Source organism: Trachemys scripta, chromosome 19, assembly GCF_013100865.1.
Source record: "Trachemys scripta elegans isolate TJP31775 chromosome 19, CAS_Tse_1.0, whole genome shotgun sequence".
NCBI lineage: Eukaryota > Metazoa > Chordata > Testudines > Emydidae > Trachemys > Trachemys scripta.
The window spans coordinates 22,191,322-22,205,686 of record NC_048316.1 but is presented as its reverse complement, the minus strand read 5'-3'; the positions used below and the strand labels follow the sequence as shown (position 1 = coordinate 22,205,686).

Below are 14,365 nucleotides of genomic sequence, written 5' to 3'. Positions count from 1 at the left end.
CCGCCGCCTGCTCCCCTGGGTGCGCCGCCGCTCCGCTTCTCCCCGCTCCCTCCCAGGCTTGCTGCGTGAATCAGCTGTTTTGCGGCAAGCCTGGGGAGAAGTGGAGCGGCAGCGCGCTCGGGGCAGGAGGCGGCGGTGAGCTGGGGGGGGGGGCGGTTCCTCTGCCCCCACCCCCCGGGTTACTTCCTTGCCCACCCCGTGCCAACCTGAGCGCGCCGCTGCTGCTCCACTTCTCCCCCCTCCCTCCCAGGCTTGCCGCAAAACAGTTGATTCGTGCGGCAAGCTTGGGAGGGAGGGAGGGAGGGGGAAGAAGCGGAGCGGTGGTGGCAGGCTCAGGGGAGCAGACGGAGCAGAGGTGAGCTGCGGTGGTGGGGGGCGCGGGGAGAGCCACAGGAAGTAACGGGGGGTAGAGGAACCGCTCCCCCCCAGCTTATCTCCACCTCCTCCCCTGAGTGCACCCCCGTTCCGCTTCAGCCCTTGCCTGGGAGGGAGGGGTAGGAAGGGAAATGCAGCGTGCCCTGGGGAGGAGGCAGGGCTGGGGATTTGGGGAAGGGGTTGGAATGGGGTGGGGAAGGGGTGGAGCCGGGGGGCGCCGGAAATGTTTTTTGCTTGGGGCAGCAAAAAACTTGGAGCCAGCCCTGCCCACATGCAACCCCAGCAGTACTTTAAGTGACTCCCTGGTTTGTAGACAGCAGTCTGCTAGGTGAGCCTTCCCTGCAAACACCAGTAGTATCTGGGCTAAGGCCTGTGTCAGCTGGAAAGTGCTTTTTGCATAACAGAGAGTGAGCAAGATGCTGCTTGTTTAGAAATGTTTGCAACACACACATCCTTGGAAAAGAGAGAAGGAAGAAATTGTTTAGAAGACCTTCTGGATGGTAACCTGCTGGCTCCTACACAAGGGGGGGCAGAAGGACACCCGACTCTGAAGTCACCACTTGTTTACTGGAGATGGAGATGCCCAGTGTTCAAATCTCTTAAAAGGCCCTCCCACTGGACACCCATAGAAAAGGCAACGTAGAAGGCAGTATCTTACACAGAAAGATCACCAATTACCTCTACGCTGGGCCCTACCTCCAAATCTATCTAAACACGGCACTGCAGACTGTTCTGGCATGATCCACCATGAGCTAAGCAGCTGTACTGAAGATGAGCTCAAGTGTGACATCCCCCTGAGAACTCCCATCAGCATCAGAGGGGAGAGCAGGTGAACTGTGATGGAAACCCGCTTGACTGGAGACAGTGGGAGGAGTGCACTCTGAGCAATGGGGAGTCACCTTGGAAGGGTTCTCAGGCTCCAGAGGTGATGAAGTGCCAGCAGAAGCTAGAGGGGCAGGGCAGGGAGAGGCCTGGCAGCAGCTGGACTGATGGAGTGGGCTCCACCTGGAGCAAAGCCAGGCTGTGGAGCATGAGATGTGGCTGACCTGGCTTCAGTGCTTTGAACTGCTGCATGTGCATGGGGGGGTGAAGGGGTTGGGCTCCATTCCTGGAGCCTGGCTGGGGCTGCCTCATTTTTAGACTCTGTTCAAGAACAAAGGCCTTGACATTTGTGCCAGGACATGTTGCGATTCAAAGGCGTCACCATGGGAAGTTGCGGAGCCCAGGAGATTTCTATTGGAGCTCAATTTCCTGCTGCAGCGGAGTCCTGTCTTCAGAGATAATCCTGTACTTGGCCACCAAGGCTTCAGAGGCCATAGAGGCAGCTCCTCATGTCACCCCACCTCAACCCCACTGGCTGATGACAGCTGGATGCAGGCGGGGCCTGCCTACCCTCCGTACTGTGACTGAGTGGAACATGATGACTCCATCTGTGGTTTGGGAGTGGGGTATTCAGACTCTGTTCCTGAGCCAGGGCTCTGAACTCAGTCTGCCCCCCTTCCTCCCCATCTGTGCACAAGAGCATGCTAGAATGCACTGCACGACATGACAGCCGCTCCCAATAGTGCTCTTCCCCCGGGAAAGTGGATTTCCCTGGCCGATGTTCACTCTGCTACTCAGCATAGCAGGCAATGGGGTGAATCGTGGATGTGCTGATGTGCGTTAAGCAATAGCTGCATCAGGGCCTGCTTACACTTAACACAAGCCTGGCCCTCACTGACGAAGGCCTTTGTCCACTGGAGCTGGAAAGACGGGAGGCATGTAGCAGGTCTACAGAGGTGTGGGACAGTGGGAGTTATCAAACCTGTGATAGTGACAGAGCTCTCCCTGAGGGCTAGGAAGGAAGTCAGGGAGCTAGTAGCCAAACATTTGCACATCTGTGTGCTAGAAAAACCAAACACAACCCACTTGTATGAGCTGGAAAAAGCCAGATCTGGGAAAGGCGCTCTCAGCCCAGGGAACAAAGCGTTCCCATTGCCATGGGAACCGTTCCCCAGCACCAGGCCCACGCCAGCTCCTTTGCCTGGGAAATGGCAATTGAGGAAGCAAAAGCTCCACGAGGGAGCTCTTTGTTGTGTAGTTTCATCTGCTGCTGGAGATGTCACCAGGGCATTCGAAGTTCAGCAATTCCAACCTGCCAAAATGGGGAGCTAATTTGTGTCTTTGGCTGCCTGGTCCCGTCTCCCCACACTGCAGAGGCAGGGCTCTCCCTTTGGAGAAGACAGACAATGAAAGGAAAACAAAAGGCCTTTCCCAGAAGCCCTTGAAAGTTCTGCAGATGGGTTGGCTTCCGTTGTTGAACTGACTGTAAGTGCGCTGTGTTCCTGGGGCTAGGTTTCTTGTTAGCTCTCATTTATTTGCATAATAAGATCCACAAGTCTGCAAGCAACTCCTTGAAAGACAGATAATAAACTCTCCCTTAGGCCAGAGCAAGATAATTAGGACAGGCCTTAAAAAGGAAGCCATAAAAGTATAGGTCTGCTCTGAGCAGCCATCCACTAGTCAAAGGGACATGCACACACACACACTTTCTTTGAGATTTAGGCCCTACAGTCTGGGCAGCTTTATAACCAATTGGAATCCACCAGGGAACATCCTTTGAATAACCCAACCTCTCAACTATGAAATATTTTTAAATTAAATGGACAAAGCACTAGAACACTATAGGGAACAATTTTGCATTGGACTTTCTGGACTGGATGAATAGCATGGCCCAATAGATGTTTTCTGTTTCTAGCTTCTACAATCTGTTAAGGTTCCCTCCCCTAGAACTCCATCACTCTGTCAACCTAAATCCTACATCTGGGGGGAGGAGGAGGGACCCACAGGCAAGACCTACTGAATGCAGGATTGCAGCCTGCAAAGCAGTGATGCTGTGTCCACTATGACCTTTACATCCTTTTTAAACAACAGAACATGAGCTCCTACTCACTGCAATGCTGAGGCAAAAAGCACTATGGAATCCTTGGATGTATCAACAACACAGTGAGTCAGAGCTGGGAGGTAATTTTACCTCTCTATGCAGCATTGGTGAGACCAATAATTGAATGCTGCATCCAGTTCTAGTCTCTACTTTTTAAAAAGAATATTGAAAAATTGTGAGAGGATATAGAGCAGAACCACAAAAATGATTAGAAAGTTGGATACAATGCCTTACAGGGAGAGATGGAAAGCGCTCCATCTGTTTAGCTTATCAAAAAGAAGTGACTTGGTGTTTTCTTCTTGTGAAGCTGTTTATACCAGCAACTAAAGGGCTTTTTAATCTAGCGGAGAAAGGCAGAGCAAGAACAAATGACTGTAAATTAAATCCAGATGTATTCAAATAAGAAATAAGGTACACACATTTAACAAGAAGGGTGATTAACCACTAAATCCAACTCCCAAGGGGAGTGGTGAATTTTCCAATTTAAATCTGCAAATCAAGATTGGATCCATTCTGGGAGATGCTTTAGTCAAACACAAATTATTGGGATCATTACAGGGGAAACTGAGTGGAATTCTCTGGCCTGAAATCTATGAAAATAACTCCACTGGCCATAGTGCAGGCAGCCCACAAGAAAGGCTGATGTAACACAGAGTCCGTTTAGCTTCAAATCCCTTTAGAAATTGCCTCACACCCACCCTTCCTATAGTGGGACAGACAATCAGCAATCAGAACAGTTAGGGGTGGGGGAGAAAATGTATCAAAAAGGATATGAACAACAGAGAATGTAAATGATTTAAATGCCCCCCCATCCCTCCTTTCAGGTGAAGAGAAGATTTTATGTGTTGTAAGTGAGTGAAGCATTCAGTTTAAGAACTAATCTAGAAAATATAGTGAGAATGTGAAAGTTACTAGTGACCCCCCCCTTAACAGAGCAGCCTTTATGTCAACCAGTGGCCATTAGAGGGAAGCAGACACTTCAAGTACACAGTAGCCTGAACTTTTCAACTGTCTTCCCTTCAAGGCCTTAAGGTAGTTGGAGCTGGTCCCAAGCCGGTTTTCACTGACCAGATAACAAAAGCACGGGTCTGACAACCACCAATCAAGTGTTAACATGGCAAGGACCTTTGTCTGAATGTGTATAAAAGATCTGTAAAATGTGTGTAAGGCAGAGTTTTTGTACTAAAGTGCAAAGCTCTCCTTTCTTCTGCAGAATAAGGCAACTCTTCCTTATCCCTGTCTGGCTGTTATTAGCTCTCAGCTAGGTGGACCCGATATTTCGGTAACAGTTTCTGGCGACTCCGCCGGACTCTCCTAGCTCGGACATTGGACTCCGGACGGCTGCGGCGAATTGGGAACGGCGCCAACGGGGTGTTTCGCCCCTTTTCTCTGCTTCACTGCAGCCCCTGGGGTTCGTGCTCCGATAAGGTGAGTCCTAATAGGATAAGGAGACACTATCTAGTTCTGGTCTGGTTAACCGGTTAATGAATTTCTGTCTTATACATTTAGGCGTTAGGTGTGTAAACAGAACTGAGCCTCTCATTCGTAATTCCTCAGAGTGGAAGCCATTGCATGCGATAAAGCTCTGAGGTCGAATTGGGATCCTTCTGTCCCGCCCCTATAGCGGTCAGTATTAGTAGAAATTCCTGTAATAAGATCCTATTAGGCCATAATTTCCTCTGTTCTCTGTGTAATTCTCTGTTAGAGTGTCAGCAGGCAGATGGGTGGGTCTCTAGTAAAACCCTCTAAGGATAGCCCTTTAGATTATATGTTAAGTAAATAGTCTTTACCCGGTGTTTAAAAAAAAATAGTTACACCTTGTGTAAAAATTAATGTGCCTAGTGTTGTAAAAATTAAATTGTAAAAAAGATGTGCATTTTCCCCAGAACATGTGCAGTGTATATTGTAGCAAAAGTAAAAGAAATGCAAACCTACCAATATAGGTTGTGTTGTCTTTTTCAGATCACTGTGTGTTTGAAAGCAGGAGTTAAAAGTAAAAGGCAATCAAAAGTCTAAAAAAGTTAATTGTGTCCTTTTTTTTTTTTTTTATTTAAGTAAAAATCTTTAAGCTGTGGATAGCTTTAAATCTAAAAGCAAGCCAAAAAGCATCTGTATTAATGCAATTTTCTAACTAATAAGGTAGAAGCCACTGAAACCTGGGCTGCCTATGAAACAAATACAAGGAAATATGGGGTAATTCCTCTGTTTTGCCTAAAATCAACAAGAGTATGTGTATATAAAGGAAATATTTTAAGCAAAGACTGACTACCCAGAAGGGGTAGACCTCTGTTCTTTTGTCTTTCAGATCATCAGAAAAAATGGATGCCAGCTGAATAGCATTCAACGTACCATGCATTTACTAGCACAATAAAATTATTTGTGTGTTCTATGGCCAAAATTGTTGTTCAAATTTGCATACCAACAGTCTTTGGAAGCAAGAACATAAAAAGTTAACCCATTCCCCATATTGCCCATGGGATCCTTCTGGCTACCTCAGATTTCTAGCCAAAAAGCTGGAAAAAAAAAAAAAGCTATTAAACACAAAAAGCTGTACCGAGTAGACTCCTCAAAGGTGGGTGTGCTTGTCCTAGTTTGTTGCTCCAAAACTCTGTAATAAAGTTATTTTACTAAAAAAGTGTATATAGCATACATTACGTAATAAAACTAATGTGTATATATTCATTGTTAAAAAAAGTGTACAAGTAAAGACTGGAAGTTTCCTTTGTAAATTAAAAAAAGCCAAAAAAAAAAAAAAATAGCTAGCAAGCTCAGTCCAAAGATAAGATGCTGGCCCCATCCAAGGACACTGCCCACAGCTAAGACTTGGCTAACAGCCAAAAAAAGGGGGGCCTGAATGTGCCCAAGCAACTATGAAATCTGCAAAACACTGCCAGGCATTAATAAAATGTGTTAAGTTTCTTTTCTCACAGATAAAAGAAGTGCTACCCAAAAACCCTGCCCTCACAGAGGCATCAGAAGTACCATCTGATCTGTAGCCATAAAGACATACTTAGAAACTTTCTAAGTAAAAATACAAACATTCTCAATGCTCCTTCCAAGCATATAAACCAATTAAAGAAAAAACTTGTGCTCGCATCAAAAAAAGAGGTTGTTTCTATGTTAATCATTCTGGATTAATTAAGCAGAATTTACAAGCCATTAAAAATGCTGCTGTTGTTTTCCGTGCTTTATCTCTTAATCACACCTTTAGTTTTAAGACCCTCCTTCCAGACCTTGGGTCATAGTTTACGGGGCTCTTTCAAACAATTGTTAAATAAATTCTTTTCGTTCTATGTGTTATTTAAACAATAATACAATGTGCCAAATGCCTGTGTAATGCTATAATCAAAAGCTCTGCTGTCCATAAAAAAAAACCCAGTATCTGTCCCTCCAGCTTGATCGCAAAGTGCGTAACGGGCCTGACAATTTTTAAATTTGTCAGGCCCGAAGGGGGGACTGTGAAAGTTACTAGTAACTTTATGTCAACCTTTAGGCAGCCTTTATGTCAACCAGTGGCCATTAGGGGGAAGCAAACACTTCAAGTACACAGTAGCCTGAACTTTTCAACTGTCTTCCCTTCAAGGCCTTAAGGTAGTTGGAGCTGGTCCCAAGCCGGTTTTCACTGACCAGATAACAAAAGCACGGTCTGACAACCACCAATCAAGTGTTAACACTGCAAAGACCTTTGTCTGAATGTGTATAAAAAAATCTGTAAAATGTATGTAAAACAAAGTTTTTGTACTAAAGTGCAAAGCTCTCCTTTCTTCTGCAGAATAAAGCAACTCTTCCTTATCCCTGTCTGGCTGTTATTGGCTCTCAGCTAGGTGGACCCGATATTTCAGTAACAAGAACAAGGAGGCTGTAGAGCAATACAAATAATAAATAATAATAATTAACAACTATAATAACAGACTCCTCACCCCTGTAAGGCTATGTTTGCTTGCAATATATGATTCAGTCACTAGATGGCTCTGTGTGATTCAAAATGTTCCAAACAGGGAGTCAAAGACCCTGGTAAATAACAGAGATCAATCTGGAACCCAGGCTGGGTAGATGCTTGATTATGTAAATGTATTTAATAAATGCATCCCATCTAAGATAAATTGTGGCTACATTTTATATATTCTTAGGGCTCTATCCAGCAGAGAAGAACTCACATACAGCCTGTAACAGTCATGGAATGAGTGGGCTTGTATATATGGAGACAACAAAAATAAAATAAAATAGAATAAAATTCTGTGGACTACTGGAACTTTGTGGGAGTGGGGTAACCATATGCTCATACCTTCCCTCTTTAGGGAGAAGTTGCCTTCTGCAACCTAGCTAAACTTTGAGGTGCTCTTTTGAGCTCTGGAGCGCATATGCCCCCTGTAGGCAACAAACATGGCCAGTGGCCTCAGCTGGGATACATTTCTTAGTGGCTAATCCCAGTTACGGAAGACTGACAAATAGGTTCCCAAACTAGCTCTGACTTCCTGCTGCCTGTTCTGAATTGGTTTCATTGCTACCTAAAATTTACTCTCAAGCCATCCCGATGGTCCCAGACATAACAGTTTGTGATTTGGGGGGCATTTCTTGCTAAGACCGCAGAAGCTATGGACACCGTGTAGGTCTAGGGCAGCAATGGGAGTCTTGTCTCCAGCACATATGTTTGTTATTAGCACTGCCGGTTTCACTTAACATTAGCAGGTCAGATTTCTCTGATGGCCGCAACTGCCCTGAAATGTTATAACTAACGTTTTGCTCTGTGGTGTAACTGAATTTTGTTTTAGATTAGAGATCTGCAGTGATTACACAAACCCCAGATGGGGGAACTGGAACCTGCCTGCATGTTTTTACTATCCCAGGTCCCTTTAAATTAAAAAGCCAATCCCATGCAGAACTGCTCTGCTTGATGCTATATCCCTTTTCAGTCCACTTGGTATGTGGCATATCCACTGTGACCCTGACACTAAGTGCAAAATGTACCCTGCAGTCTACAATGGATCAGAGACTAGAGCAGGGGTAGGCAACCTACGGCACGGGTGCCGAAGGCGGCACATAAGCTGATTTTCAGTGGCACTCACACTGCCCGGATCCTGGCCACCGGTCCGGGGAGCTCTGCATTTTAATTTAATTTTAAATGAAGGTTCTTAAACATTTTAAAAACCTTATTTACTTTACATACAACAATAGTTTAGTTATATATTATAGACTTATAGAAAGAGACCTTTTAAAAACCTTAAAATGTATTACTGGCACGCGAAACCTTAAATTAGAGTGAATAAATGAAGACTCGGCACACCACTTCGGAAAGGTTGCCGACCCCTGGACTAGAGGAACACAGCTCTGCGCCACACCCCTCCAATGAAGCAAGAACTTCCTCACTATCCTCCTACAGATAATTATCCTCAGAACCAGCCCGGTTCTTTGAGTCAATAGCACTGATAAGGACCCATTTGTTTGCTCAAAGTCTGCACAAACACTGCCCTGAGGGCTGCAGCTGTACAGATGCAATTTCCCCACTTCTCCTTTCACATGCTGAGAGCACGCAGCAATCAGCATGGATCTATGAAGCCCATGGGAGCCAACAGCACCCAGCTGCAGGTAGCTCTCTCTTGTCTGGTTGAAAGTCACTTCCCTGTTTTTCCTTGGAGCCCTACTCTTAGCACAACCCCTGGGCTCAGAAAGATGCACCTGGCAGGGAGGAGTTGCTCAGATTAGAAATCAACAACAAAGTCGTGAGCAGTCACAAAGGCTTGGCTTTCTCTGCTGGTGGGACCTTTGATCCAGCCCAGGTTCATTCCAGGTAGAGCCACACTATGTGGATACATGCCACCAACAGCCAGCACTCCATATCCCCTACCCCCCCAGTCCCAATAGGGCCTTGCTGCAAATGTAACCTCATGATTGGTTAGACATTAGGAAAAACTTCTTAACTGTTAGGGTGGTTAGGCACTGGAATAAATTGCCTAGGGAGGTCGTGGAATCTCCATCATTGGAGATTTTTAAGAGCAGGTTAGACAAACACCTGTCAGGGATGCTCTAGATAATACTTAGTCCTGCCATGAAGCAGGGGACTGGACTAGATGACCTCTCAAGGTCCCTTTCAGTCCTACGATTCTGTGATGGGAGCCTAGAATGGGGGCCACTCTTTGGAACAGATGCCAGCTTGCTGCCACCAGGGGGCAACAGAGAGATGAATCTCTTCTCTCCTCAAGCCAATTGTACTGCCTCAGCAGGGACACGTGTTTCTTGCATACAATCACTGCGGTTTGCAGTCATTAACCCAGTGGTTCTCAACCAGGGGTATGCGTATCCCTGGGGTACATGAACTCATCTAGATATTTGCCTAGTTTTACAACAGGATATGTAAAAAGCACTAGGGAAGTCAGGAAAAACTAAAATGTCATACAGATAATGACTTGTTTATATCGCTCTATGTACTATACACTGAAATATAGGTACAATATTTATATTCCAAGTGATTTATTTGATAATTATATGGTAAAACTGAGAAAGTCAGCAATTTTTCAGTAATAGTGTGCTGTGACACTTTTGTATTTTATGTCTGATTTTGTAAGCAAGTATTTTTTAAGTGAGGTGAAACTTAGGGTATGCAAGATAAATCAGACTCCTGAAGGGGGTACAATAGTCTGGAAAGGTTAAGAGCCACTGCATTAACCCACCCGTTAATTCACGGGGCTGGCTAGCCTAAGCTTGTGCAACTCACCGCTGAGATTTTGTGCTAGTTTAGCCGCTCATTATAATATTCCCTGTCCCCATCTAACCTTCCTCTCTGCATTTCCCTTAGGAATTCCCCATCTCCCTCTCACTGCAAGTTATCCCCATCTTTGGGCAAGAAGATTTCATCATAGAAAGAGGGGGATGCTGCAAAGCCCATTCTGCTCCAGAATCAGAGGAATGAGGGCTCCAGGGAAGCATGAGTTACCCTTTCCTCTCTGGGGAAGCTTGCAAGGAGTTTTAGAGCAGGAGGAGAGAGCATTTGAGCAAGACCACTTCTGGGTTTGCTGCTGCAAGTGATAAAAGTTTCTCTACTATAATGTGGACCTTGTGACCAGGTCTGCAGGATCCATGCTAGGCTGGATGTCCCAGGAGGAAGGCAGAGTTATCATTCTCAGTCTGCTGAGACATCTAAAAGGGGCCCTTTCCCTAGCCATAAACCTGGCAGCAATTCTCCTCCATTCTCCAGGCTACCTCCGTGGACTGGTGGAGCCAGTGAGGCTGTTGCAAAAGGGGCTGTAGGACAGGAGTAAGTCCCAACTAAGCACAGGAAAACTCCTGCTTCTGACACAGACAGCTCCATCTCTGCAGGAGATGTGCTGGGGAAAGCCAAAGGAAAGTGCAGGTGGCCAGAGAAAAGAGACGGCCAGGGTGGATTTGTGCCCTGTAGTTCTATGATCCTACAAAGAAAGCTGCATGGGGTATTGAAATAGTGGCACAAGTTGGGGCAGCCCCAGGGCCACATGACCTGCCCCCAAATCCTGTATAGGGGAGACACAAGCAGCCTCCTCTTTGAACCTGCACCAGCACAAGCAACAGCCATAGTGAGCACTAGGCGTTAGCCTGAAGAGACTCTAGTTTTATATGCAGGGAGTTCAATCCAAGGTACTTGACTAGCCTGTGCTGGGGGCAGGTTCTGTCTCAGACTAGCTCAATAAGCGAAGTAGGCCCTTCCAATGGGATTTGGTATTAGGGTTAGCAAATAATGATTGAGGGAGGGAAAGTCCAGAGGTAGTGATTTTCTTAGATGTCCCAGGAGCAAGTGTCTCTGTCATGAGGGCCCTGCAGCCATTGCTATCTTCTCAGCTACCCCAGCAACACTGAGGCTGTGTCTGCCCAGAGCTGAACGTGGCACTTGAAGTGGGTCAGAACCACAGCTGTATCTCAGAACTGTCTCACACCCTACTTACGTGCCCACATGAAAATGAGTTTGTGGCCAGTCAACTGCAGCAAACCCATCAAACGCTGGACTGTTGTGTCTGTGTGAGAGAACAAGCTAAGCCTGGAATCCAGAGAGGAGTCCTAGAATGCCCAACGAAAGGAGCTCAGACTAACGGAGAGTGAGCTTCCTACCAGGCCACTGAATTTCAACACTGCTTCGAGTAAGAGACAAGGAGCTCCGTCCTGGCCAGATACCAAGGGGCTTCCTTAGCCAGGAGTGTCTGGAAGCAAGGACAGAAGATCCTGGCCTGGATTGTTATGCCCCTCAAAACAACTTGGCAGTTCCGCATTTGGCTCCTGCCTTGGTTAATGAAACAAAGAGGCTCTCTCCACAGTGAGGGGGTGGGGCCTCAAACTCACTCGGCAAACTCTCCTCGGTCCCAGACAAAACAATGAACATGAAAGTCAAAAATCCTGGGGGCGTAAAGAAAAATAAATATGGGAAAGATCTGGTTTCCTGGCTGAGCCCACAGACGCCACATCTGAGCTGTTGGATCATATCCTGCCTTGGCTGGAGCTGGCACCGGAGAGAGGCTAACTCCTCTGGAGGCTGCCGGCACACAGCATGTGGCGAGCGCTCCCTTAATGTACAGGCAGGGAGGTGCCCATGTTCCAAGGCTTAAATCAGAGGACAAAGCCCTGGGAGAACTATAGAGAGCTGCTCAGGAGGAGCGTCATGTTTTATGGGATCCTCCATAGCCCCTTGCTCTTCGACACTCCCATTAGGCGGGTGGACGATGTTCCCCTGCAGCTCGGCGCCCCCACTGCTTCAGAGTTTCTTCCACCAGCACAGGACTCTCAGTCCCCCAGAGACACTCAGATTTCTCTTTTTGGGTAACTTGTCTCACTCACCCAGGTCCACAACAGACAGGACCTTTCTACTCAGTAGAGGCATCTCTCTCATCGCACCATATCTTCAGAGCTGCAGCATGCAAAGCCACTCATGCCGGATCCACCTAATTTAAAGGAGTGAGGGCTGGGAGTTGAGCTTTCTTAGTGAGGGGTCCTCAGCTCTGAAATAGCTTGGATATTTGGATCTTCAGGGCATGCTGTGGAGTTCATCTATACTATATCTATGCCTCCAGCAACCCTGGGACATGTTGCAAGCTTCTGTGCTGGGTGGGGTTAGATCTGTGGGACGCAGGTGGGGGGGGAAGCTGTGTATTTTCTAAAAGATTCAGCTCTCAGGTCTTGGTGTCAGGGGGAAGACAGTATACTGCTGGTTGATTTTAATTTTGTTACGTCAGGGCACCTAGATCTTGGATAGGGGCTACTTTTATTAATGTTATGGATAAGATTTTGTCATGGTAAAATTAGGCAAAATTCACTGATCAGCCATGGTAAAAATATACAAAATCAGGGTATGATCATAGCAACCAAAAATCTCCACTGGGCTCGGAGGCGTTGACACTGACTGACCTATAGGATGGATGGCCCGCTGAGGTGAGTCAGGAGGTAGAGGTGGTGCTCCCTCCCTGAGCCCCACTGCCTGGGGCTGAGACTGAAGTACTCACGGACATCTGTTAAAGTCATGGAATCCGTGACCTCCATGACCAAATCATGTCCATAATTATTGTGGAAACCCAGCAGGAGCAAAAACCCAAGCCACTGCCCTCTTGTCAACTGACAGATAGCATTGCAATCATCCTCCCCTAGCCCCCACCATGTCACCCTGGACCCTTCATTTTTTGGAAGTGAAAGATCCAGGAGCCATTTGAACGCAAGGCAGAGTTTGCTTCTGGCAAAGTTAGCACTGGGAAATGATGCTGCAGGCTGGTCCCACCCAGCTGCAGAACATGCACTTGCAAGAGGTCCCCACAGAGAGGTGGAAAGAGATTGTTTGGTAGAGCTTGCTTGGCTCCTGGCCTATCTTGCAGCATAGGAGAGCATTGCCCAGATTCTATAGTTCTCTGAGGCAATGTTGTAACCTTCACCTCTCTCAGATGGAGTAGGATCTTTACTGGGACTAGCCTATCCAGGTTCATGGAGATGGCAAGTCAGCACCCCAGAGTCACAAGGAAGGATCAGCTGAGGGGCATCTCCCCAGTCCCTGGATTCCTGCTGCTTTTCCTCTCCTGCTAGTGAATGGCCACCTTGCCTCATGGGTGGTACATAAGAAGACACTTACCTAGAAGGTGCTTCATGATGGCCTGGTTGTGCTCCCAGAGGTTGTTGAAGGTGCCCCAGCGTGAGTGGCCATCGGGCATGGGGTTTCCCTTCATCCACCCACCACAGGCATATTTGAAGAAATCCTCGCAGGGGCTCACTGACTGGTCCAGAGAGCTCAGGATGGAGCTGGTCACGGAGATGCAGGCTTCCGTCAGACATGACTTGGATGGCCCTGGAAGGGAAGGGGCAGAATATCAGACCACAAGCCACTCTGGAGGCATCCAAACAGTTTGGCCTGGTGCCTTGGTTGAAAACAGAGTTCGCTGGGAAGGCTTCAGCATCAAGGTGGGTCAGAGTCTGAGCCAAACCCAATGGACAAGACACTTCCCGTATCTGGGCACATGTACAATTGGACCTTTTGGCTACTTCTCTTGGCAAGTGAGTCTCATTCCCTCCCTCCCTTAGTTAGGGTCTCAGATCCCCTAAAAACGGGTGTTGGGACTCCCAAACTATCCTACAGCATCTCACTGCAGGGGCAAGCAATGCAGGATGACAGGGCTTAAAGTCACTCCTATTTTACCATGGTGCCACTTCCTACCAATGCCAGGGAGAATCTGGCTGACTAGAGCCAGGGGACCATTGCCCTTAAAATTCAGATGGGGTGGGAGGGGGAAGGGGGAGGAGTTCACAAGTTCTTTACACATCTTGAACTAGGTATGCAAAGCAATCTTTATTTCCCTCTGCCCCACCCAGAGGAGTGCAGTGCTGGTCAAAGCATTGCCTGATGCCCCAGAGAATGGAATCCTCCTTCCAGCCACATTTGTCAGCATCTCTCAGCCCTGACCCAGAAAGGCCCTTGCTGCAGGGGAAGGTGGTTTTGCCTTCATCCCCATTTCAAACCCGAGCTCTCTGAGTCTTATAGCAAGGATGCTGTGATCTGACTTGCCCACGAGGAGCTCAGCTGTTACCCCTGGCTCACTTCCAGAGCAGCTGCCATCAGTGCTCTCCACACAG

At 47.2% G+C, this 14,365-nt stretch overlaps 1 protein-coding gene and 1 long non-coding RNA gene across 5 annotated transcripts in view; one reads left to right on the top strand and one right to left on the bottom strand.

Annotated features, from left to right (window-relative positions):
- Window positions 1-14,365, bottom strand: part of ECE1 (endothelin converting enzyme 1) — a 153,157-nt gene that overhangs the window by 40,412 nt on the left and 98,380 nt on the right. For all 4 annotated transcript variants that reach the window (XM_034753054.1, XM_034753055.1, XM_034753053.1 and 1 more), the window contains one exon: window positions 13,371-13,583. In XM_034753054.1, the coding sequence (XP_034608945.1) occupies window positions 13,371-13,583 (213 nt within the window). The remainder of the gene's footprint in view (window positions 1-13,370; window positions 13,584-14,365) is intronic.
- On the top strand, window positions 5,512-6,662 carry LOC117867787. The gene is made up of 2 exons (XR_004643502.1): window positions 5,512-5,870; window positions 6,229-6,662. It is a non-coding gene; the product is annotated as an uncharacterized LOC117867787 (long non-coding RNA).